This window comes from Chrysochloris asiatica, unplaced genomic scaffold (genome assembly GCF_000296735.1).
Source record: "Chrysochloris asiatica unplaced genomic scaffold, ChrAsi1.0 scaffold00296, whole genome shotgun sequence".
NCBI lineage: Eukaryota > Metazoa > Chordata > Mammalia > Afrosoricida > Chrysochloridae > Chrysochloris > Chrysochloris asiatica.
This window is the reverse complement of record NW_006408814.1, coordinates 722,299-749,022: the sequence shown is the minus strand read 5'-3', so window position 1 is coordinate 749,022 and position 26,724 is coordinate 722,299. Positions and strand designations below refer to the sequence as shown.

At 51.7% G+C, this 26,724-nt stretch overlaps 1 protein-coding gene across 2 annotated transcripts; it reads right to left on the bottom strand.

Annotated features, from left to right (window-relative positions):
• Positions 1-1,420: 1,420 nt before the first annotated feature.
• SRC (v-src avian sarcoma (Schmidt-Ruppin A-2) viral oncogene homolog) lies at positions 1,421-19,193 on the bottom strand. 2 transcript variants are annotated; one of them, XM_006874723.1, is made up of 12 exons: positions 18,944-19,193; positions 17,771-17,870; positions 16,988-17,005; positions 10,989-11,087; positions 10,756-10,859; positions 8,859-9,008; positions 6,824-6,979; positions 4,200-4,379; positions 2,967-3,043; positions 2,148-2,301; positions 1,905-2,036; positions 1,421-1,629 (listed from the first exon to the last, which is right to left on the bottom strand). In XM_006874723.1, exons 1-12 carry the CDS (start codon positions 19,191-19,193, stop codon positions 1,421-1,423), a joined length of 1,629 nt encoding a protein of 542 aa, XP_006874785.1. The 2 variants fall into 2 exon arrangements, with proteins under 2 accessions (XP_006874785.1, XP_006874784.1); XM_006874722.1 differs by lacking the exon at positions 16,988-17,005.
• Between the last annotated feature and the right edge of the window lie 7,531 nt (positions 19,194-26,724).

The following is a 26,724-nucleotide window of genomic DNA, read 5'->3' as shown; positions in this document are numbered from 1 at the left end:
CACACATACACACACATAGGGGGCCCTGGCAAGATGCCCATAAACTATCATCCACCCCTTTTACAGATGGGCACACTGAGGCCCAGGGAAGGGCCATCATATACCCTTGGTTAAACAGCAGACCTCTAGTCTGCTGATGCCCCTAGAGCTGGACTCCCTCTGAGATGCCAGTCCATGGGGTCTGGACAGGAGCTGAACAGTGATGGAGGCCACAGTCACATGAAGCGGAGGCCCTGAGAGGGGCAGTGGCAGCCTAAGCTTACACAGCCAGTCCCAGCACATGGCAGTAGGTCCCTCATCCTCTCACATCAGACTAGCATTCCTCGAGAACTCAGAGGTGCCAACTCGGGAAGAAGAGCAGGGCCAAGCCTTGAAATGCCACAGGACAAAGTAGGGAAAGGAGGGCCTCCAGCCTAACCTCCTGGCTCTTCTACTTCTGTTTGATCGCCTCCGGAGCCTGAGCGCTCGCTCAGTTTCATGGACAACCAGCTCCAAAGGTCCAAAACCAGCCACATTCTGATTGCAGCCTGCCTTCCTGCAGCTTCCCCTCTTTAGTCCTAGTTCACCCCCTCTACTCTCTGCCCATGGCAACCCTGTTGAGAGTCACAGCCAGGGATAGTGCCAGCTCTCTCTCTCTCAAACCCATCCTGAGGTCCCTTGGCTGCCCCAGTTTGAAAGCCTCCAAGGACAAATCTCATGGGTTCCTGAGGAAGACAGAGGGAGTACTGAGTTCTTATCCCCCTACTTCAAGCCTGAACTGCTCTATGGCCTTGGACAAGTCAGAGCCCCTCTCTGGAATCAGTTTCCCCATGGGGGCAAGAACTTGAGGGTCTCTAAGTGTCCCTCAGGTCAAAGTAGGGCAGGGTTTGAGGGGGGAACCATGCCAACCACCATCATCAAGTCCAGCTGGGCCTTGGATTGCCCAGCCAGGGAGCAAACAGAAGAGGGGTCTGCACCCAGTGGCCTCCACCAAGAGATGCTTCAGAAATGGGTGGCAGAGGCAGGCGGGCACGCTGAGGGCTGAGTCCCATCACTCCTCTTTGGAAAGGCTCTTTGGGCCAGCTCTCAAGACAGACCTGGGCAGTGTGGGAAGTAGAGAAGGAATCGGATGTGCAGAGCAGGTGGAGCTTGTGAAAAGAGGCCTCAGCTCAGTTCCTCCTTAAGAGACCCACAGAGCTCCCAGAGGGAAGGAGGGGAGGAGGCCTGTGGCTAGAGAAAGAGCCCGGGGACAGTCACAGTGCCAGCCTCCACCCTGCCTCAAGGGCTGCCCCGGGCCCCCAAGCCCTTCCAGCCACAAAAGGGGGAGGGGCCTTGTCACTGGCTAGTCAGCCTCCCAAAGGAAGGGTGGGTGGGGGACAGCTGAGAGGCTGCCTACCCAGCACCCAGGCCGAGAGGCCAGTCTGGCCCTAGGGCCTGCTCCCTATAGGTTCTCGCCAGGCTGGTACTGGGGCTCGGTGGACGTGAAGTAGTCTTCCAGGAAGGCCTGCAGGTACTCGAACGTGGGCCGCTCCTCTGGCTCCTTCCGCCAACACTGACACATGAGGTCATGCAGGGACTCAGGGCACTCGGGCGGGCAGGGCATCCGGTAACCCCGCTCTACCTGGTCCAGTACTTCACGGTTCACCATCCCTGAGAGTAGAGGGAGGTATGGGAAGCATGGCTTTGGTGAGGAAGGTGGGGTGGGGGGAGTGGGAAACAAAGAGGGCTTCCCATCTAGGACAGGTCAAGGGCAAGTCCCATCCCTCAGGCTGATAACACAGATCACAGAGAAAGGCCAAGACTGGACGCAATCTCCTTGTTATACAGGTAGGGAAACTGAGGTCCAGAAGGGGGTGTGGCTTATCCATGGCCACCCAGGCAGAGGGCTGCAGGGACCAAAGCTGGGCCCTGGGAAGCCGTCTTACCAGGGTAAGGCACCCGTCCCTTTGTGGTGAGCTCAGTCAGCAGGATTCCAAAGGACCACACATCGGACTTGATGGTGAACCGGCCGTACAGGGCAGCTTCCGGGGCAGTCCACTTGATGGGAAATTTGGCACCTGCAGGAGTAAGAAAGGTCATGACCTTCCTCACTACTGCTCTGCCACCTGGGCTGCATTCATCCCCCCTGTGATAGAGGAGACAGGTTCAGACAAGGTGGACATGCCCACCTTGCCGGGCAGTGTACTCGTTGTCCTCAATGAGTCGAGCCAGCCCGAAGTCAGCCACTTTGCACACCAAGTTCTCCCCAACCAGGATGTTGGCAGCACGGAGGTCCCGGTGGACGTAGTTCATCCGTTCCACATACGCCATGCCTGAGGCAATCTGCAGGAGAGCCCGGAGCTGGCTCAGGGACCATGCCACACCCCTTCCAGGGTCACAGGGCAGATGTCCAGGGTTGGGGTTATCCTGCCAACCAAACTCCTGCCCCTTTCCCCCACCCAATACTTTTTCAGTCAAGTGGAGTCAGTGTACAATGAATGTTATTGGCATAAAACACTCCACAGGAGGAAGGATCACAGGGAGGCACAAGACCAGCTGCAGCCAGGGCGATGGCTGGCCAGGTCCTGCCTGCTGCGCTTCTCTGAGCCCTCCCTGAGTCTCCTCTCTGAGCCTCAGTTTTCCCATCTGTCAAATGGAAATATAGCCATCCCAGCTTCCCTTGACTGTGATACAGATTAAAGGAAAAACAATTGTTTGAGCACTGCCCACAGCAAGCACTAATTCATGTTGGTTGAATGACTGAAAAAAACTTTACAGAGAAGAAAACTGAAGCCTATAATGAGTCAGAAACTCCTGATTCCCAGGGACTCCCAGGGGAGGGCTCTTTCCAGAACCCCCCACTCACAGCCACTGGAAGGGTCCCCAAGCATGCATATAGAGAAATCAGCAAGTAAGGAGACAACAAAGACAGGCTTCCTGGAGGGGGCACTCGTGAAGCAGAAACTGGCTTAGCCAAGAGTGTGAGACAGGGGGAAGGGTCAACTCACCTGAGCAGCCATGTCCACCAGCTGAGGCAGCCGTAGGTACTTGCCTGTCTCTCCCTTGAGAAAGTCCAGCAAACTCCCTGGGCAGACAGAGAAAGAGCTCCAGCCTCTGCCCCGCTCTGCCCTGTCCTCCCTGGACCAGGAGCAGTGATGGCTAGCCTCCCTTTAACAAGCACAGCAGACTGTATGTAAACTCATTTCAGAATAATGTCTCTCCCTCCCTCAAAGGGTCAGTAGAATGGGAAACAACTCAAATGGCCATCTCCAGGTGAATGGGCCAGCCAACTGTGGCCCATCCATACAGTGGAATTTCATCATGTGTGCCTTGAAGTCAATTCCAACTCACAGTGACCCCAAGTAACAGAGTAGAACTGCCCCACAGGGTTTTCTTGGCTGTAAGCTTTATGAAGACCTGGTGGGGAGTGTAGGATAAGCACTTGACCTCAAGGTCAGTTTCAACTGCAAGGTAGGTGGTTTGACATCACCAGCCACTCCTCAGAAACCCTATACAGGGTCACTATGAGTTGGAATTGTCTTGATGGCACTTAACAACAACAATCTTTATGGAAATAGATTGCCAGATGAGTTTGAACCATCAATTAACACAAAGATTCGTATTACAATGGAATATGACCCAGCAATAAACTACTGATACACAAAACAACATGCATGAGTCGCAATTTTAAAAAGTGACACGTATGGAGCTCTAGGATAGGCCTCACACGTCTACAGTGACAGAAAGCAGGTCCCTGGCTGCCTGGGGCTCAGGGTACTTTCTGCAAAAGACTACAAGAGAACACTCTAGGGTGATGGGGAGGTGCTATCTCGTGACTGCAATATGAGGAATATAGAACATCCATGTGACAAAACACATTGAATGACCACTCAAACTGCCTGCAAACTATATTTCAGCCAGGTGGAATTTTACAAACAAATTAACTAGTTTAGCATTAACTTAAACGTCAAGTCATGGACTCAAGTTGGATGAGGCCAGCTTGGAGGGTCGGGGAGTTCTCTTTTGGCCCAGAATGGTAAACTGCTTTAGGAAATCAATAAACTGAGGAAAAGATGGAGTGTGAGGACTGAAACGGGAAAGGCCCCCTCTTGGCTGGGTTTAACTATTCACTGACATGAGAACTGGGTTCCATTTCATTCCATAAGATGCACGTTCTACAATGGGGGGGGAAGTAGCCCTCCCCACCTGTCCCTTGGCTGGCCTGCCCGCTCTGGCCTCACCCTTGCTCATGTACTCAGTGACGATGTAAATGGGCTCTTCAGACACTACGGCATACAGCTGTACCAGTTTCTCATGCCTCAGTTTCTTCATGACCTGAGCCTCCTGCAGGAAGGCTTCTGGTGACATCGTGCCCGGCTTCAGGGTTTTGATGGCCACTCTGGTGGTGCCGTTCCAGGTCCCTGTATGGGGGAGTGAGGGGCACAGGCTGGCTCAGAAGAGGCTCCCAACCTTGTCCCACAAGAACCCGGATCCTCCTGTCTGGGTGCCAATATTAGCTCTGGCCTCCCTAGCCATGTGACCGACCAAGTCAAGGCCCAGGCTCTCTATGCTTCAGTGACTTCATCTGTAAAATGGGCACCATCATGACATATTCCTCAAGGGACTATTATAGATAGAATGAATGTCTGGCACATGCTCAAGAAGCAGTGGTTATGGTTGGGACTATAGTTATTAGGAAGGTCCTAGAAAGCAGCATGCTAGCCAGTGAGATGAAGTCAGGGCTCTCACTTGACTGATCTCAGGGCTTCAGTGAATCTCTGGGTCAGGCATCAAAGGTGCCTCCTGACTTGACAAACTGAAGCATGTACTGGTGGTGTCCAGGGATGAGGAGGACTCGCCTACGGGCAGCGAAAGTCTCTGGAGCCAGAAATCGCCTCTGGAACTCACAATCCCCAAACACTAAGGCATCAGGTATGAGGTTTGGAGGTCCAACGAGTGAGTAGGAGCTCAATCCCCTCCTCTGCCTCCTGCCAGCAGTGAAACCATGGGTGAGTCAGACGCCCTATCTCAGCCTGTTTCATCAGCCAGAAAATAGGGGACCTACCATGATGTGGCACTGTAGGATTAGCAAATCTGTTGCAAAAAACTTCTTTAAAGTGTCAAAGCGCAAAAATGTCACTTTAAGGACTAGGTGAACCTGACCTAAGTCGTGGATTTTCAATAGCCTCATATGCACGTGAAAGTTGGACAATGAATAAGGAAGACCATAGAAGAATCCATGTATTTGAATTATAGTGAGGCGAAGAATATTGAAAACATTAGGGACTGCCAGAACAAACAGAGCTATCTAGGAAAAAGTCCAGCCAGAATGCTCCTTGGGGGCGAGGGCGGTGAGACATCGTCGCATGTACTTTGGTCATGTTATCAGGAGGGACCAGTTTCTGGAGAAGGACATCATCGTTGGTAAAGGAGAGGGTTAGTGAAAAAGAGGAAGACCCCTCAACAAGATGAACAGACACAGTGGCAGCAACAATGGGCCCAAACATCACAAGTATGAAGACAGTCAAAGACAGCGGGGTGCTTTCTTCTGTTGGGCACAGGGACACTATGAGTGAGAACCACCACCAACAACGTAGTACTTATCCTGTTGGGCTTTTTAAAAATTAGATGAAAATTTAGGCCCAGGGCCAGGTCCCACTGTGAGGGCTCCATACACAATGGCTGCTGCTCTTGTTGTTATTGTGGGGCTCTAGGGGAAGCTGGATTGTAAACCAAACTGTTTTATCCAGGTTCTTGTCACAGATGGATCCACTCCTCGGATCCCTGGGTCTCATCTGAGGGTTGAGCTCAGGCCTGTCTCTATGGCTCATCTGGAGCAGCTGGGAAGGAAGTGGGTGATATCTGGCATCACCCCCAAATGACATCCCAACCAGGGATGAGTTCTGCAGCCATTAGAAGGGCCAATACCATGGATTCATCTGAAGTCAGCTCAAGTTCCCATTTAGCCTCTTATCCTTCTCCCATCTCATCAGCTCAAAACCCATGCTGCCCCTTCCCTGACTTGGCCTGATTGCCAGCCTCCACATGCCTTCCACACTGGGACCCTCTCTGCTCTTCTCCATCAGTCCTCTTATGCGGGGAGAGTGAAATCAGCAATATCAAATGAATACTGCGGCTCAGACGGAACAACCTTGAGCAGGGCAAACCGTGATCTCCCACCAAAGCCACAGGCTCCTGGCTGTCATGTCCTTCTCCACCTGACCTTGGGATTCCTGTGTCAGCAGAAAGCAGTCCACACAAGAGGGACCTGGGATTTACAGGGCTTTGTGATTTTTGTCTTCCAAGTCGGAGCTGTCATTTTCCCCACTGAAAGCAGGGGCTCCCTCCAGGGTTAGACAGGAGATTATTAACAGGCATACCAAACCCTGGGCTCACCTGTCCTTCCCTGGTTAAGTGCAAATGTGTGGGCGGTATGCTGAGCCAAGGCTTTTGAAGAACACTGAGAGGGGGGAATCTTGCTCTCAGTAGGCCCATTTTATAAAGACTGAGGCTCAGAGAGAAGCCATCTGCCTCAGGCTATACAGCAGGTCACTGGGAGCTCCTGGTGCCCAGGCTCGGGCAGCTCTCAACAAACAGGTGCTGTGGTCTGCAGGGGAATGAGCTATGACCAGTCCAGCCCACCCACCATAGTACCTAGTACAGCTTGAGGTGGGGAGCTAGACCCCAACTCAGTGTCAGCCACAACAAACGATGTCCATAGCTGTTCAGTTAAGGCAACCAGCTTGTGGGAGAGAAAGAAAGGGGACCAAAGGTGATTTGAGTGTCCAAACAGGGTGGACATCTGCCTGATTCTCAGGCCATGGTCTCTCCTGAGGGAACAGAAGGCTGGGGATTAGGACCTTACCCATCCACACCTCCCCGAAGCAGCCCTGGCCCAGCTTGACCTCAAGCCTCAATGACTCTCGGGGGATTTCCCAGGCATCCTTAGCCAGGCCCTGAGTCTGTGGCTTGGACGTTGGGCACACGGTGATGAGGCGGTGGCACAGGCCGTCGGCATGTTCTGAGGACAAAGACAGGGAGATAGAGTTCAGGCAGGGCTCCCCACTGAGGTCCACCCTATCACATGATATCTACAGTACACATTGTGCGCATACTGGCTTTGGGAATACATCAGAGATCCTCCAAGCCAGGTGTCCACAAATACCCGACACAGGCCCACACTGTCTCAGGCATCTGCTTACTGAGCCATTCATTCATTCATTCATTCATTCATTCCTTTGCCTACCCAGGCTGGTGCTAGGAACCCAGAATGGGACAAGTCAGGACCACAGTCCAAGTGAGAGTCCAGTTTCCCTTAACCACCTTCCAGACCACAAATAAACCAAGGACAGCCTTCCATGGATGTCCGTCAGTGCTAGAGCAGGGGCGCTTGATGGAATCCTGGCAGGCTTCCTGGAGGATGTGATAATTGGGCTTGGGTCTGAGCAGGGTGAGCAGTGAACTAGGGAGCCATGTCAGTAAGAGGGCACAGCCTGTGCAAAGGCCCTGAGGATTGCAGGAACTGAAAAGAGGCTAGAGGGGATACAGGAGAGGGAGAGGAAAAGAGCAGCTGGAGTTGAACGTGGGAGGCAGCAGATTCAGACTTCCCAGGGCCCCAGAGGCTATGCTGGAGTCTTTATCCTAAGATTCCAAGGTAGCCCACTACCCCACTGCCATATTGTTTGTTGTTAAGTGCTGTCAAGTCGGTTCCAACTCATAGTGACCCTGTATAGGGTTTCTGAGGAGCAGGTGGTGGGTTTGAACTGCTGATCCTGTGGTTCACAGTCCAGTGCTGATCCTACAGCGCCATACCAGGAGTCTCTGTATAGGGTTCTGACTCATAGTGAACCTGTGTAGGGTTGAAATTATAGTGCAGGGCCATATGAGGGGGAATAGGGAACCGTGGTCTGATTTAAGGTTCAAAATGAACCTGCAGTGGTGGCCAAGGGAGTGGAGAGTATTGGCAGATTGTGGAGGGAGTCAGGAGGCCTGCCAACAGGGAAGGAGGAGGTGCGGGTGGAGAGTACCTGGTTCTCAAGACTAACACACAGACAGGTGCCCAGGGAGCCCTGCCTGAGTACACACAGGCCCCTGGAACCACAGACACCAGGAGCCCTAGATGTCCTCATGGATCAGACCCACTGCTGCATACATGCTCCACACACAAGCCCCAAACACATAACATGCCCTGCACATGTGTTCCGCACACACACTTAGCCACACGTGTGCCCTGCATACAAGCCTCTATACACATGTCCCCTAGTCCCCTATACGTGCCCCACACACGTACCCCATACAACATGTTCCACACATACACATTCCACACATGTGCCCTGAATAGATGTTACACACACACACATGGCCCTCCACGTGTTCCCACGCGTCTCGCATACCTCCCATAAAATATATACCCACACATGAGCCTCCATGTACATGTCATGCACACATGTCTCATACAACATGCTACACACACACACCACATGTGCCCTGAATACATACACTCCACACACAGGTGGGCCCCACATGCAAGACCCACACACAGGCTCCACTGCACATGGCCAACATATATACACTGGCCCACACGTACGTGCCCCGCATGCACACACACACACACACACACACACACACACACACACACACACCCCACTTGTGCTTCCTCCCTCTGCTGCTCTCTCTTTGCTGCAATCGATCCAGCAGCCCCCTTCTCTTCTCCCAGTAACTGGTTCAGACCGGTCCTGGGCTGCAGACACAAATGACACCAGCCCATGCCCCCTCCCTTCTCCGTTCTGGTGCTCCCTCAGTGCAACCCCCTCCTCACCAGCCAGCTGCAGATGGAGGGGGAGGGAGAGTGGAGGAGGGAGGCAGGGAGAGCAGATCAGGCCTTCCTACAGGGCACTCACTGGAGTAGTAGGCCACAAGCTGCTGCAGGCTGTTGAACTGGGTCCGGGAGGTGATGTAGAAGCCACCGCTGTCCAACTTTCGGATCTTGTAGTGTTTCACATTGAGGCCCTTGGCATTGTCAAAGTCAGACACGGAGAGGCAGTAGGCACCTGCGGGGCATGACCAGAGGGAGCTGTGACTACATACCCACTCCTCCTAAGGGCCACAGCTGGGAACAGTGGTGCCCACCTCTGATCACTGCTGCATGCCTGCCTGACAGGATGAAGGAAGACCCGGAGCGGCAAGCACCTGGAGGAGCACACTGCCTTGTTTAGCACCCAGCTTGGAGCAGCTCCAAAAGTTGGGCCAAGAGAACAAATGTGCATCTGACCCAAGACCTATCGTGCACCCTTGGCTCTGACAAGACCTCTGGATCCTGTGTGTGCCTCCCAGCTGTGTGACCTTGACAAGTCAGTAGCCCTCTCTGGGCCACACTTCCTCCTTTTCACAGTAATGGTACCTCCAGAATCCTGGGAGTTCGGATGAGACCACACAGAAGAGGCCTAGGACATGTTTAATAAATGGCCCCAAGTGGCTCTGTGGCCCTGCCTGATTGCTTCCCATACTGGGTCTGCCTCCAGGGGAACCTCCCTCTTGCTGCTGGGTCCTGGTTCAGGCAAGAATTGGCTAAAATGGTGATAGCCATGGGCAGCTGGGTGTAGTCTGAGGGCTGCCAAGGCTGAGGTTGGCCAGCCCTGGTGGCCCCTCCCTGCTTCCCCTAATCCTGGAAAAGCTTTTGGCTGGAAAAGTTTCCTCATATCCAGCAGGCCTGGCTGAGAGCCTCTATTGGCCTGAATGCAGTTGCCTGTGTACATTAGGGAGCAAGCAAGGCTCAGTTCTGGAGAGGGGGAAGTAGAGAGCAGAGGTCTTAGCAGCCACAGAAGGTCCTTCTCAGGAGCCCAGTCCAGTAGAATGGCAGCATCTTGCTGGAAGCCCAGCCCCTTGGCCACGACCTTCTTTTTGGACAGTCTCTACATACACAGTACATAGCAGGCAAAACTATGACCCAGAGAGAGAAAGAGGTTGGTCTTACGTCACTCAGAATGTCAAGTACAAAGCTAAGACTTGAACTCATACACCAGGTCTCCAAGGGCATTACGCAGACAACCCAGGCCATGTGTGCATGTGTGGAAGTCACAGGCCCAAGCCCAAGGTCTACCCCAGGTCACCTTTACTCATGAACAGGAATGCTGTCTAGTAGTCCCCCTGCTCACACAGGTACATGCCTTCCAGTCCCCTGGGCATGAGGACAGACTCACAACAATTCACCATGCACATGTACATACACACACACACACACACACACACACAGACCTACGCATGGCAAACATCTCTGCTCCCGTGAGTCCCAAGCCCACGGGAAGCAGCCCAGCTTCATTGGCATGGCAACAGGGCACCTGTGACCCGCTTTCTGAGGGGCTGGAGAAAGGAGATCTGCATTCTCCAGATGGGGGTAGGGCAGGAGAGGCACAGGGTCAGGACTAATGGAAGAAGAACAAAGCCTGGTCCTAATACACGTTCAGCCCCAGAGACCCGTGGGGGAGGGGAGAAGAGGAACTGGCTGAGTCTTTCGCCATGTAATCCTCAGACCTCCTGACCACCTGTCTCCAGCTGCCACCTCAGGAGACTCCGCAAAGAGGCCAAGCCATCATCTTGGACTGCACCTCTGTCAGCCAGGTACCACACAGTGTTCCTCAGAAACACCTGTGTGCCTCTGATCCTGCTGGTATCTCCACCTGGAGCGCTCTTCCCCCTAAACCCTTATGCCATATAACTAACTCCTATTTATTCTACGGTACCTAGCTCAAACAACCCACAAAAGACCCAGTTCCCACTGGCCTGCAGGAGAGCGCATACCTTTTGTGGTCTCACTTTCTCGTACTAGGAAGGTCCCTCGTGGGTTTTCCACATTGAGCAGCAATCTTTCTGACTCGCGTCTGGTGATCTTGCCAAAATACCACCTGGGTGGGAGGGGGCGGGGTGGTGTTGGCAGTCCAGGCTTTGCCCATCCATGGCACCTCTCCCTGGGCTGTGCCCAGGGCCTTGAGTACCCCAGGATAGAAGCTGGGACCACAGTGACAAATACTCACTCCTCAGCCTGGATGGAGTCGGAGGGTGCCACGTAGTTGCTGGGGATGTAGCCCGTCTGTCCTGTGCTAAGTGAGTGGGCCAGCCACCAGTCTCCCTCTCTGAGCAGGGCAAGTGGAAGGAAGCAAAGGAGAGGGAGCCGTCAGCAGTCTTCCAGGGTGCAAGTAGAACCCCTCAGGCAGAATAAGGCTCAGGGAGGCGGTGCACACAGCCAGCCAGGGAGAGCTGGCCTAACAACACTACCCCTCCCGGCCCCAGATGTCTCCTTGCCAAAGCGGGCTCCGACAGGCTTTGTCCTGGACAGACCTTAGGCTTGAGGCCCGATCCACAGGGACAGAGTCCTAAGCAGGGAAAGATGTCAGCTTCCTTTCAGAAGGAAGCCAGCGATGAAGCACAAACTGCCATGGGAGTGAGGGAGGGGACTCCGTCTCTGGGGACAAGCCAGCTGGTGAAGCCTGGTAGAGGCAGGGGTGACCCTTTTTGGGGTTGGTGACTATCCAGGCCCCAGCCCTGCACACTAGAGCAATGCTTGCTTTTGTCACAAATCACAGGTCACACCTAAAGGACTCCTTAGCTGAACACTACAGGCCTCTCTTATAGCTGCCCATCTGCAAGGGGAAACTGAGACTGGGGAAGTTAGGACTTGCCCAGAGTCACACAGCGAGTCAGCTGGAGGGGCCCTAGTACCCGGGGCACTTCTACACCGATAGCCCACGAGGAGGAGGAGGTGATGGGGACAGGACAGGAGGAACTTCCCAGAACAGTAGGGTCCCTTGGGCCTGGGTGGGAGTGGGGCGGGGCGGAAGTACCTTTGCAGCCATCTGAATGTGAACCAGGTCTGGCTGGAGCGGGGGTCCAGAGACACAGAGGAGGGAGGAGAAAGCGAGAGCCCAACAGGAGAGAAGAGGCAGAGATGGGGGTAGTGAGAGACAGAAAGTTTGAGGGAGAGAGGAGAGCCAGGCGGTGCTAGGGGCTGGGGGCAGGGCAGGGCAGCTGGCAGAGGCCTCACATCCAAAGCATCCAAAGGGGACAGGGAGGGGTCCATGGGGAATAAAGGGTGTCAACAACAGGGCAAGAGAATCCGACCCCCCTTCCCTATACCCACTGTACAGATGGGAAGACTGAGGCCAGAGAAGGAAAGGCCTTTTCTCAAAGTCACACAGCCAGGCCCAGGCTCCTGACTACAGACAAAGAAACTCGTCCCCTACAGAGTGCAATGGGCCTTTACTGAGCTTGTCTTAACCTCAGTCTGTGGCTCCCCCAACCCTGAGAAGATATACAGCAAACAGAACATCCTCCTTGCCAGGCCCAGAAAAGGTAAGGCCCTTGCCCATAGTCACACAGTCAGAACTCTATCCCGGCCGGGTCTCTGGCTCTTAGCTCTTCTGATGTGCCCCTGGCCAGATTCCTCAGCCCACTTGAAAGATGGTCTGGGGAGCACAGGGCGGGGGAGCCCTCCAATGACCTGTCAGAGAGCAGGTGGGCCCAGCACTTGCTTCATATAGCTGGGGATACTGAGGCAGTAGAGAGGCAGGCACTTACCCACAATCATACAGCAGATCAATGGAAGAGCAGGGATAGGTCCCAGGGCCCCTAAGTGCCTCCCAGGCCCCCAGCTCAGAGACTCAGAGATGCTGGGGGAAGAAGAGGACAGTGGCAGAGGCAGCAGGACTGCGGCAGGGGGCAGGCTTTAGGACTGGGCCAGAGTCTAAGGTCAGAGGTCACAAAATGAGATGGCTTAATAAAGCAAGAGCCTGAGAACTGACTGGCCACCAGGGAGCCCCTCAGCCACCCACTGAGAGTGAGCATGTTACCAGAGGTAAGCCAAGTGGGGTCCAAAATTAAGGGGTACCCAACCTGTTGTTACCCCACTTTTGCCAAGAGAATTCTAGTTTCCCAACATCAACTTATATGCAAATTGAGGGTTCATAGTCTGAACCAGTTTGGGGGTGGGGGTCTTATTTCACAAGGGACAGGGATGGGGATGTACTAAATCTTAATAAAGGGCCCAAGATCCCACTTAAGCCTGGCCCCAGCTTTAGATGCTTGGACACATAGCACTTCCTCCAGTGCCTCAGTTTTCTCATATGTTGAATGGGGATACTCATGGCTCCTTCCCACAGGGCTTGTGAGAGCCTAGTATATAGTAGGTACTCAATACACATGAGCCATTAATATTGTGAACTGACTGAAAAAAGAAAAAACCGTTAAATCTGTGTATCCATAGTGCCCCCTCCATGCCCTCCAAAACATTTTTAGAAACCATAGCAGCTCAATCCCAGTCTCCAACAAGGTCTTGCTGTGTGGCTTTGAGCAAGTGTCCTGCCCTCTCTGAGTCTTAGTTTCTTCATCTATGAAAAGGAGATAATAGTCACAGAATCGTCCTTGCAGACAAAATGTGTAAAGCAATCAGCAACATGTGGGGCTCGGTGAACAAATCACTGTGATGACCATCTGAGCCTCCGTTTGCCTGCCTGTGAAACAGAGGCATCAGTCCCCATCTTTCTACCTCAAAGGTCTGGGAGGCACAAAACTGCCCAGGTAGCTGTGAGCTGGCTCAAGAGTCTGGGCTGCTCCCCCTGGGGTCCCCAAAATTTCCCCCAGAAGTCCAGTGTGCCAGGGTCACCAATCCAAGTCCAGCAGTATTACTCTACCAGGCTGAGCAGATTTACTGTTGTTGTTGAGTGCCGTGGAGTCGGTTCTGACCCATAGCGACCCTGCACAGGGTTTCTGAGGCTGTAAATCTTTATGGGAGCAGAAAGCCTCATCTTTCTCCCGCGGAACAGCTGGTAGTTTCGAACGCTGACCTTGTGGTTCACAGCCCGATTTGTAAACAGTACGTTACCAGAGCTCTTTACTGTATCCAGTGTTTTCCCTAGGGCCCAGTCCTCATCAGACAGGCATACAGAGGAGAAAGAAAGAAGGGGGGTAGGGTCATACATTCGCTGACCAACCCAACCCCTCCCCATCCCTTTCCCCATGGGATCTGAGGAGAAAGTGCTGGATCCCCAAGCTGCAGTTTTACATCCAGACTGCTGTTTACTAGCTGTGTGGCCCCAGGCAACTGGCTTCACCTCTCTGAGCCTTAGGGTCTTCATGCTTACAGCCTAATCCTTATGCAGATCTGGAACCTGGAAAGTCATGCCAGACTGGGTGGGGTGTTGATACTTTAACTCATTTGGGCAATTGAGGCATGCAGATGAGCTGGTGGCCTGGAATGGTCCAACCCTGAGCTCAACAGCCCTAGGGCAGAGAACCGGCTGGAGCCCAGGCAGTGCCAAGGCAGTGCCGCACAGACTGGGTCATCAAGAGCCAAGCTCCCAAGGCCTGTGGTCTGAGGTGAGAGGTCTGAGAAGAGCAGGAGGCCATGTCCCATGGAGGAGGCTCCTAAGTTTGAGGTGACCCTGGCCCCTGGTGGGCAGATAAGACAGAGATATCATTGAGCAACCCACCAGAGAGCTCCCTCAGAGAAAACTCTAGAATTTGGGTAAAGGAAAGGGCAGCTCAGGGAGCAACCTGGAGGCAGATCCCAAAGGACCCACCTCCCCAGCACTGGATATAAGGTGAGTAGGCTTGGGGTGGTCAAAACTCAGACCCCAACACACCAGCCTTCACCAAACCCCAACAACAGAGGGGTTCATCTTCACGCTCTCCACTTCCTGACCCCAATCCAGCCCCACATGGCTGTGCCTCCCAGAGAGGATTCCAGAAGTTCCTCAGTCACACAGTGAGTGGGGCTTAGGAGTCAGGAGTCCTGGTGTGGTGCCGTAGGGTAAAGCAGTGCACCACAAGGTTGGTTTGAACCTCAAGGTTGATGGTTCAAATCCACCAGCTGCTCTTCAGAAATCCTATACAAGGTCAGAACCAACTCAACGGCACTTAACAACAACAAGCCATAATGGTGGAAGGACAATAGGGTAGTCCCTGGGTGAGGTATGAGATCTGAACATTTCTAATTTGGGGGGCTTATGTTCCATTAGGAGTCCTGGTGTGGCACTGTAGGTTAATGCACTGGACTGCAAAGTCATTTGAACTGCAAGGTCAGCAGTTCAAGCTCACTAGCTGCTCAATGGAAACCGCTATGGATCAGAACCAACCCAATGGCACTTAACAACAACAACATCTTCCATTAAGTCCCCAGATCCCTTTATCCCACCTCTTTCTATAATGCCAGCCACAACTCTACCACCACCAACCTCTCCGGCAACGAAGTGGCTAAGTGTTGTCATCGATCCTCTCTCCCCAAATCAGGGATGCTCCATGGACTGGGCTCAATCATGTGCAGCTTTCTTGGCCACTCCAGGCCCGGCCAAACCTTCCCCAGCCATTCCAGGAAGAAGGAAAGCAAGGGTGGGCCAGACAGAAGTGGGGCTGCCTTAACCCCAGTAGAACGAGATAGAACCAAAGTTCCTGACTGTTCCTGGCTTCATGCCTTTGCACAAGCTGGGCCCCTACCTGAGGTGCCCTCCTCATCACTGCTGGCTGTGTCTCCCTGTCCCACAAAGCCACCATCCGCACACGCCCTTCCTACAACAGGCTCCTCTAAACCGCCAGTGAGCCCTCCTATAAGGGCCATGGCCCAAGGGCCTGCCTATCCATCCCAGCTCTGCCACACTAGCTGTGTGACCTTGGGAAAGTCATTTCATCTCCTCCGGGCCTCAGTTTCCTCAATTGTGGAATAGAACAAGTAAGTGTCCCCACTGCACAGGGCTGTGGTGATGACGCACGCATTAAACAACATAATCAAAAGTGCCAGCACAGGACTCGGCTTATTCACGACAGGAAGTATGGGCACAATGAATGGTAGTGGCTTTCTCGTTGCTCATTCATCCCATTCACCAGCATGGCTAGTAAGTCCCCCACCCCCCTACCCCTACCCTACCCCCATGCACAGCCCTGAGCTGAACAACAGGAATGTGAGAACCCTGAAGTCAGACAGACCAGAGAGTAGCCCTCAAGAAGCTCCCAGTCTGGGTAGAGAGGGGGCAGATGAAAGCAGCTGGTGACAAGGAAGTGTACCAAGACCCTGACAAGCAAGGGAAGGCAGCAGAAGCCCCCAACCCCAGAGACAGCAGTTAGAAGGAGGGGAGAGAACTTCTAAGCAAGTTTCATTCCTAGCTTTGCTACTTGGTAGCTGTGTGACCTTGGGCAAGTGCCTTCACATCTCTGAGCCTCAGTTTCCTCATTTGCAAAATAGAGACAGCCCCCCTCCCCTAACACTACATCTTAGTGGGATTGTAGTGAAGAGTAAGCACAAGGACATGGCTGAAAACACCTGGCACCTCTATTCTCTTTTGCCTCACAGAGACTGGGGCTCCTGAGTTGGGTCCTGAGGGATAAACAGGAGCTTGCCATGCAGAGAGGAAAGAAAGGGCATTTCAAGCAGAAGGAACAGCAAGCATGCACCAGGGGAAGGGAGGCATGAACAAGTGCAAGGGACTGGGGATGGTGATGTCCCACCTCCTTAGCCTTCGAGGATGCTCAGGGCTGAACTCTACTTTGCCCTCTAGTGCCCCCTTGCCTCTCATCCTCTGAAGGCATCCACCCCACTTACAGCCCCCTTCCCCCCCCCCTCCCCCCAGCCAGACAACATTGCAACATTGGGGCTCCTGTGTCACCACCAGAGGGAGATACACAGCAGAGCTGACCCCAGCCTCTGCCTGCCCAGGCCCACACTGGGGCCACTGCGGTGAGAATCTGACCACCCAGGCCACACTGGGTCCAACATACCACTGGCACTCAATGTGGGGATAGAACAGGGAGTGGGTGAGATGGTGAGTGACAGGGATAATGGGAGGACTCCCACCCACCCAGCCTGGGGTCAGGGTCTGGGATCCGGTTAAACTGGCATATGAGGCCAGGTGAAGTTGGAGAAATTGGGAGGGTGGGAGATGCAGCCAGGGCAGCCAGAGACGACAGGCAGGGACACTGGGGGTGGAGGCACATGCCGAACAGCAACCCCTCCCCCACCCAGCCCACTCTTCACACAGTGCGTACACACCTGACATCCACCTTCCTCCTAAGGGCCAGCGAGAGAGAAGCAGAGAGAGGAAGAGAGGCTGAGAGAGTCTGAATGGGACAAGCATGGGCCAGGGGATGGGGAAGGAGGTACCAGGATCCCCTGGGGAGGGGACAGCAGGAAGGCTGTGTGGCATGGGGCCCTGCCCATCCATTGCTGGTAGCCCTACTCCCTGCGCTGGGAATATGGCCTGAACCTTCAGCCACCCCCAAAACAGTGTACGTGCTTATCGCCCTTAGAGAAAGGAGAAGCAGGGAGGAGCCCCACAATACCTCCCAGTCTCACTCCTCCCTGTTCACGGCCCACAGGGACCCCAGGACTTGGCAGGAGGTGCCTACTCTGGTTCTAGGCTGATCCCCACAAGGCTGGAGTCCTAGAGGTGATCCCTCTCAAATCAACAATTTGTGCCCAATCGTCCCAATGTGGGCTCCTCCCAAACACAGATGGAAGCTTCTGGCTTCACTGCTGCCCCTGCCCTCCAGCCCCAGGTCACTAAGGAGGGCACACACCTGGGTCGTGGGTCCTGGGCCCCATTCTACCCTGACCACATGCCATTTGGCAGGGTCTGAGACCTGGGGTGCTATGCCCTGCCCCAACTGCCACATCCAGTACCTGGACCCAGATGTCTGCCTACCTGGAGCCTCAGGCCAACAACCACCACCTACATCACTTCCTCAGGGGCCCTACTACAGCGTCCTGGAGCTACCTGATTGATGCCCAGTCCACTGCTCACTGGCTCTGAGGGGCAGTGGGAGGGGAACTCACGTGTTGTTGACAATCTGGAGCCGTTCTCCCTTCTTGAAAGACAGGTCCGTCTCTGTCCTCGACTCATAGTCATAGAGGGCCACAAAGGTGGTTACTCCACCTGTGGAGAGGGGTGGAGTGTGTCAGAGCGCTGGGGACCACAGTCATAGCGGAATAGGGGTAGGTACAGGGGTGTTGTCTATTTCGGGCACTGCCCTATCCTCAGCACCAGGGGTCCTGGCACACAGTTAGCACCAACAAGCATGTTGTCAACAAATGAGTGGGTACATTTGTGGCTCTGTGTCTGGGGTCCAGGCCTGTCCTGTGTCTGAGTACGTGTATTTATGCATCTGTGGTGTTTCCAGCTAAGTGTGTCTCTGTGTCCTGCATGTGCTCCTTACTGTGTGTGTATTGGTGTATCGTCACCTGAAAGTATGAGGTTGTGTACTTGTGTGTGTGTGTTACATCTGCACTCAGGTGTGTATGTTCCCATGTCCCTGAGTGTGTGTCTGTACATGCAATGTGTGTGTGTGTCTGAGATTACATGTCCTGTGAGGATGTCTTGGAACACATTTCTGACAATGTGTTTGTATCCACGCATGTCAAGATAAGAGTGTGTATTTGTGTGAATATCTTCATCTGGTGTCTTGGAGACTCCATCTTCCCAGGAATCCAAGCATCCTGCCTTGGGTTGCCATATCCCAAAGTGCCAGCAGAGGGCACAAGGGTGCATATAAGCAACCTTAGGACCAAGACTTCTGGGAACCCTATTCCCTCTCCCAGGCTGGGCCTGGGTCACCCCACCAAACCCCTCAGGTATACACTGACCACCCATCCTGACCTAATCTGGACCAAGAGGCAGCAGCCTGCTCCCCACACTGCCCTGAGGAGCCCTTTGGCTTAAACTATTCTCTGGGTCTCCAGTTTCCTCCATTGGGTGTGGTCATCCACTTCAACTTCTCTAAACCTCTTTGCATTCTGAATCTGATTCACCCCAAGGCAACTGATAAAAATGTGATATTAGAGTTTACAAACCCCTCCCCACACACAGCCTCCAGGAAATCCCCCAAAATCCCCAGGACAAGTAACTCTTTCCCTTTAGTGAGAGAAAAAAAGGGGCAGCCCAGAAGCCTCCTGGTAGAACCACTTCTCTCTGGCCAGGACACCCAGCACCCTCACCCCAGGTCCACTGACCAGCCAGAGGCCCCGTCCTCTGCGGGGAGGTGACTGTGTCAGAGGAGTTGAAGCCTCCAAACAGTTTGGGCTCGGCAGTTGCCGAGACAAAGGCCGTGTTGGGGCCGCGGTGGCCATCAGCAGAGGCCGGTTTGCTGGGGGTCTGTGAGGTGGGGAAGGCTCCCCCACTTCCACCGTGGGCATTCTCAGTGGGCTCCAGGCTACGGCGCCGCTGGCTGGCATCCTTGGGTTTGCTCTTGTTGCTGCCCATGGTCCTGGCTGGAGACAAGAGAAGATCTTTGGGTGAAAAGGAGACTCTGGGCACTGGTGTTCCCACCTGTGCCCTTTCTTTATATGGCCTCCACCCCTACCCATTCTACAGATGGAAAAACTGAAGTCCAGCAAGGGGTGCTGTGGGACCTTGAGTGGGTTAGCCTCTTGGAGCCTCAGTTTGTTCATCTGTAAGATGGGGGTGGCATGATGGCACCTATAAAGGACTTCTGTGGGACAAGGCCTGGCACAGCAAAAACACAATCAGACGCCCAGGGTCCCCATCCCATTCAAATCAGTGCTTCTACCCCTCCCTTGTGGACAGGCATCTGAGTTGTTTCTATGTCCTGGCACCTGGCACACAGGAGAGGGCTCACTGATGGTTTGTTCAATGCATGACTGAGAGAAATTGCCTAATGCCAAGGGAATGGGCTAAAAGTGGCAACCAACAGTGATCCAGCTGAAAGTGTTGAAGAGAGAGATTTCTGGGAGTGCACTCCAGCCACGAGGTCTTTGCACATGCTGTTCCCTCTGCCTGGAATTCTCTTCCCTGGTCACCTTACCAGGGTAACTCCTGCCTCCTTCAGTTCTCAGCTCAAAAGTCACCTTCTTAAGACATGTTCCCAACTCCTCTGATTGGGTCAAATCCCCTGACTTTTGTGCTACTACTTGATAACATGTTACGGGGTTCTGTCTGCTTTGTTCCCAGGGCCTAGCACAGGGTGTGGCATACAGTAGGTGCTCAATAAACAGTTGAACGAATGACTATTTGAGAGTTCAAAGATCTCTGAGCCAGAGATCTGGGAGGCTCAAAGACTGGAAATACAGAGGGAATCAAGTTGAAAACTCTCCCAGCAATGCCCATGGCCCTTCTACCCCTTGTGTGCCCCCTCCCCATCTACAGGACCTGGCTCACCTTGGTTCCTGCTGAGCCTGGTTTGGGTTCCCCCCATCCATTACAGCTGCCACCTCCCCAACCTCCCCATCTACGTGGCCCTGACGGGGTCATCACCTTACCAGGGCTGTCCCAGAAGACCTGGGTGGCAGCCTGCAGTCTCAGCACAAACACCAGATGTGGAGTCAGGGGTCTTAAATGAAAGGCCCTGCTTCACTCTCCCTGCTGTGTGAGCCTGAGCAAGTTACTTCCTCTCTCTGGGCTTCAGTGTCCTCATCTGCAAAGCAGAGATAAAGTAGACATCTTAGGACTATTGTGTGGATAGGAACAAGAAATTACAATGACTCTGATTCGGGCAAGCCTTACCAGACCCAAAAGCTCCTACAGCTCTCGCCAAAGCAGTCTATGGACAGGAGTGATACAGGCACGTTTTGTTTATGGAAAAGGTTAGCGCCAAATGTGCACACTGTGTGCACAGCTAGACTTATGTAACTTAGGACACCAAGTTCTACATTAGAAAAAGGTCATTGCTATTGGTAAATGCTATGTTAAGTATCATTTTGGAACAACCACCAAAAAAATTACATACACACATATATAGACATATACAAGGGCACTTCAAAAAGCTCTTGGAAAAGGCAAGTGGTCATGTCCCCTCAAGGCAAACCCCCTTCCAAGACTGAGACTCAAGTGGAATATATGAGCAGGCATGTGGTCCTGCTGCTGACCACATTGGTCACCGATAAGAGGAAGTGGGGGAAAAACAGCAATGAGTTGTGAGCTAACTCTGACCACATTCAATAGACTCCTGTTAACCTGGATTGCAACCTGGTTGGCCAGCAGTATGATGAGACCTGGGGACTCCTTGGGCCCAGGGGCAGGGACATGGCCCTAGAGGACTAGAGTGGAGTGTGAAGCATCCAGCTGATATGAAGTGAGGGGAGATGTACAAGAACACCCATGCTTGCAGATAGTACCCATTTCACCTGGCATCAATGGCTGGATGATCAGAACATGACTAGAGGAAGAAAGAAGAGGAAAACAAGAGTAATCCACTACAATTAGATGAACTTGATCTATGCTTGTGGATGCAGTATGGCAAAGGAGCGAACAAATCTTGACAGTGAGAATCATTCCCACCCCCTGGGTACACAGGGTCACCAAGGATGGGGAACTTAGACATTGGCTACCCAAAATGGGGGGCTACAAAGGCAAGAAGTGGCTGGCTTGCAAACTTTCATTAGAGAACCTAGCTCCAGAGGGTACAGGGAAAGACAGAATCTCCACTGAGTTGTTTCCAACCTGTCTGGATGGGGCTGATAAAAGGTGACAGGGATAAGACTCCTGTGGTTCAGTAGGGAATGATTGTTATCAGGTCTGAAAGCAAGTGTTGGAAAGGTAAAGGCAGACATTTTGCAACAAAATGAGAGGAGTCATTGATTTTGCAGTCCAGGAGCACAGATCCCTGGAACCAACCACAAAGGAGAAAAGCGAAGTGTGGGACCCTGTCCAGAGAAGCAGTGACTCCAGGGATGGAAGCAGAGATGATGACATGGCAAGAAGGAGTGGCTGAGGACTCTGGACTCAGGGAAGGAGAGGGGCTGTAGTATGTTGGTGTCTAGGGGGCAGGTATGTGGAGTGTACCCTTTGGTCGTTTGATAATGCATGCAGGGGGTTGTAATCATTGCAATGAAACAAAACACAATAGGATGAATGTAAAGATAATGTTCTCCTATGTAAACCATCAGATAATTCACAATAATTTTTTTTTTTTTAAAGCTCTTGGAAAAATGGAATGAAAAGATAATGGAACTTTTCCACAAACTTTAAAGCCCCCTCATATCATAAAACAAATAGGGACTCTAGATGCCGATATTTCACAGACTTAACCAGTTACCTCATGGGATTTCTTTTCTATGTTTGAAGACTTTAAGATCATGGTCTTGTGGGGTAATTCATTCAATTGTTATAATATAGTTCTAAAAGTTTATGTTCTACCTCCCAGTATGAAGAGTAGTATCTAGGATCTTAAAAGCTTTTTGGTCTCTGTCTAAATCAAAAGAAAAAGAAGGAACCTAAAAAATCGGGATGAAATCTGTCTATAGGACTAATGGCCCATATGAGCCACAACTTCCTCTATCCTGAGAGCAGAGGAACTAAATGGTGCTTAGCTATCACTACCAAATAGCCTGATTCCCAGCCGATGGGTCTGGGCCAAAAGGAAGAAACATGTAGACTAGAACTGAAAAATTCTTAAATAATCAAGTCTTACTGGGTCCTAGGAGGCTGGTGGAATCACAGAGACTATTGTCCTGAGATAGTCTTTAAACCCGGAAGCAAAATTATGCCCTGAGGTTACCTTTCAGCTAAATGATAGGTTAACTCAAAAAGTAAAGAATGAGTACTATGTGCTTTTAAAAAATTAATTATATGAGATCAGATGGTCAACAGTTACTACTCTCCAGCATAGATGAGAAGACTGGAGTTGGGAGGAGGGCCGTGAGGCAAAGTTAACTAGAACAGAACTAGACTGGAAATACCGAGAACGCAGACCCGGTGAAGAATGTAACCAATGTCACTGAACAATGTATTAAATGGGAACTTGTTTTGCTATGTAGACTTTCACGAAAAATAAAATAAAATTCATTTTTTTAAAGAGTGAGGCAAGGCACACTTCCCTGCAGAAAAAGGGGTGAGCTGTGGTAGCAAACACCCCACATTCCAATCCCAGCTCTGCCCCCTAGTGGCCGTATGACCTCAGGCCCTGTTTTAATATCTGTAAATGTGGGGGTTGGTGTAGAAACTGAAGAGGCAATACAGACTGTCCTACCACGTCAGCTGTTACTGATATTGTATGATTCTGAACACACCAGGGAGAGGGATTCCCATTCTTCTCCAGGGGATGCTGAACACCCTAGAATCAATCGTTCAGCATTTCTTCCTAGAGCCTGTGGCTGGTGAAAAGTCCCCTAGCTGGGTGGGGACTGTTCTTCCTGACAGCCAAATCTAACTCCGCAACCCCACTTTCTAGGTGAGTCTCAGGCAGTCTGCAGCCTCTGTGCCTCGGGCCCCCTGACTACACAATGCAGTGTGGATTGCATGGTCCCTGGGGACAGTCCAGCTCAGAGAAAACAGCCAGGTGGCCCTACGGAGACCTGCTGAACAGCCCAAGAATCCCTCAGGCCTGAGGGATGGGCCACAGGGACAGGGAGGGTTGATTTCTATGGCAACTCATTCTAATAAGGTCATAGAGTCCATCAGTGTGGGCACTTGGTGCCCTGCGGGACCAGCTGACCCAGTTACCTGAAGCCCCTGGCTTGATGGAGGCTGAATCCAACCACTCCCAACTGCTTCCCTGGTCAGCATTTACAGCACCTACTGTGCACAGACCCTCTGCTGGGTCTATGGAGTCCTGGTGTGGTGAGCTAATGCACTAGAATGCGAAGCCATTTGAACTGCAAGGTCAGCGGTTCAAGCGCACCAGCTGCTCCTCAAAACCCTATACAGGGTCGGTATGGGTCAGAACCGACTCAATGACACTTAACAACAACAGTGCACAGACCCTCTACTAGTCACAAAAGGGAACACAAGCCCTGCCTCAAAGGGTGCACAGTCTACCAGGGACCCTGTTTGTGGGTTGTTGTTTTTTATTGTGGTTAAAGTACATATAACAAAATATTTGCTACTTCAACATTTTCACATGTACAGTTCAGTGACATTCATTATTTTCATCATGTGCTCGTGGGGTTTTGAATGAAAAGTCCAGTGAATATGTATTATGAGGTACTTTCTACAAGTCTACACTTCTTTTAGAATGAACTCCCTGCCATTGGAATTAATAAAGAACAGCAGAATGAGAATTTGGCTGATGTGCCACATCACATAGGGGGAGGGGAAAGACCTTTAGAGTTCTTATAGCACCATCAGGGACATTGCTCCTGTCTCCAAAGCTCTTCCACTTGCCAAGAAGACTGATCCCCACTGTGACACTCAGAATAAGGCCTTCAAGAGCAGTCTAAGGTGGTCTGGGCCACGAACTGTAATCTTACTGGTTTATGGAGGCTTCTGGGTCTTTGCCGTAACACATGTCTGAGGGAATGCTGGCAGGGTGGACTTGAAGAAACAGAGTGCTGGAGCAGACTGCTTGTGTTTGAATCCCTCCCCTACTACTCCCTGACTACAGGAACTTGTGCCTCAGTTTCCCCCTCTATCAACTGAGGAAAACATGAGTGCCCACATCATAGGGCTGCTGACAGAATTAGTGCAAAAACTACATGGAACATGCGTAGGACAAGGCCAGGCATATTGCCAATCCTTGATAAAATCATAACTTTTATTATTCATCATAGATTTGTAGGGAACAACAGAAAAGTACAAAGAAGAAAAGAAACTGCCCTGTAATCCTGATCTAGAAATCAACCACCTGGGCATGGTGATGAGCTTCCTTTCTGGCACTGCATGCAGGACAATCAACAAAACTGATGTCAGGCTGGGTCAGATCTGTCTCCACATCTCCAGTGACCAGGACGGGCCTGACACCAGTAGGTACTCAGGAAATATGGGGGGGAGGTGCTTTGAAAAGGTCATAGAAAAAACGGAGTTCATGGAATTTTCCCATGAGCTCTTTCAAGTCCCCTCATATTTACATTAGAAATAAAAGAGTAAATAAACACAAATATATAAGTTGCACCTGCTTTGTTCTTGCAATGCCATATTTGACAATGTCACATGGTAAAGAAAGGGCCTTTGTCACCAAGTACCATTCCATAATGTTCAAACATTCCCAGAACCTGTACCTTGTGCTGGGCCTAGATCTAAGTATTTTGAAACTATTGACTCATCAAATGCTCAAGGTGGAGAAACTTGCCCAAAGTCACAAAGGATGAATGAGGGTGACTAGAAGGTGGAGAAAGGGAACCACCCAAGGCAAGTGGGAATCTGAGGCTACAGTGTGGGAACTCCTGTCCTTAGGACCTTGCTCTTGCATGGAATAACCACATGGCTTTGACTGTTGAGGGTGAGCGGATAAGGATAGGGGCAGCTCACGACCGGACAGGCCAGATCCTAGAAAAAAATGGAGGATCCAGACATGTGCAAAGCAGAGTGTGCTTGAGAAAGGGCATGCACATTTAGGGTTCTCCTGATTCTGGGCCCCAAATGTTGAGTCACCATGAGTTTCCCATCTGAGGAGGGTCAGCTCCCACATCTTTCCGCCACTTGCACACTCTGAATTAGAGATAAGTCCTTGGGGGACTGAGAGGAAATGGTGAGGGCTCTAGACTGAGGGTGCCTGAGGTTCTCAGAGGAAGGTGGCCCCTTTTCTCTGGGGAGCCAACTCCCAACCGCAGGTCTCAGACTCCTCCCCCCAGAGAGTCTGCAATATCCCAATTCCATGAGAGACACTGGGTGTCCCCTCAAGGCCCCCAGAACTTCACACTCAACATGACCCAAGCTGTCTCAGCATCTCCCCTGTCTCAGGACAGTCACTCACCAAAAATTTACAGCACACCTACCAAGAGTCAGGGTCTGTGCAGGGCTCTCGGGACATAGCAGAGCACAAAAGCCCACCGCCCCTGCCTTATGTGAAGCTCTAAGGTGACTCCCACATCTTCCATAAACCCATCCCTCCCTCCCCATCTCCATTTCCTCAGACCCAGCTCTTGTGGCCCTCTCCAGTCCACCCTCCTCCATACAGCCTGAGGTATCTCTATAAACCACCCTGGATACTTCCCCTGCTTATCACTGTCCATGGAAAACCAGAAAAAACCCAAATGTTCACTGAGGGGGCAGCTTCAAGCTATGGTGGTCCACTCACTGAGCCGACAGCTGTGCCTCTCTTCAAAAGAATAAGAGCTCGGTGTGGCCTGAAAAGGACGAATGCTCACAACAACACACTGCTAAATAGAAAGAGGGGAATGGCAGTGTAGGTCTGTAATCTGTAAAGTGTCATCTGTAAATCAGGGACAATAACAGTACTTACATCATAGGGTTGATAGAAGGATCATATGGGTTGTTGCTGTTGTTATTGTTAGGTGTTGTTGAGTCAGTTCCAACGCATAGTACAACAGAATGAAACATTGCCCAGTCCTGCACCATCCTCACAATTGTTGCTAAGCTTGATCCCCCATTACTGCTGCCACCTTACCAATCCATCTTGTTGGGGATCTTCCCCTTTTTCACTGACCCTCCACTTTACCTAGCATGATGTTCTTCTCCAGGGACTTATCCCTTCTGACAATATGTCCAAAGTATGAGAGGCAAAGTCTTGCCATCCTGGCTTCTAAGAAACATTCTGGCTGTACTTCTTCCAACACAGATTTGTTTGTTCTTCTGGCAGTCCGTGATACTTTTAATATTCTTCTCCAACACCACAACTCAAATACATCAATTCTTCTACGGCCTTCCTTATACGACAGAACTTCAAATCGTTTGTGGGAAAATTCCATTATATTAATTCCATTTTCCCACAAACTTTATGAAGCCCTTTAACATGAGCTAATATATGCAATGGGCTTAGTCTTACACATACTGGGCACTTTATACACATGAACAACATGTTATTTATATTTATGTAAATAACATGTTAGTTATATTTATATAAATAACATTAAATAACTACATAAATTGTAGTTATTTA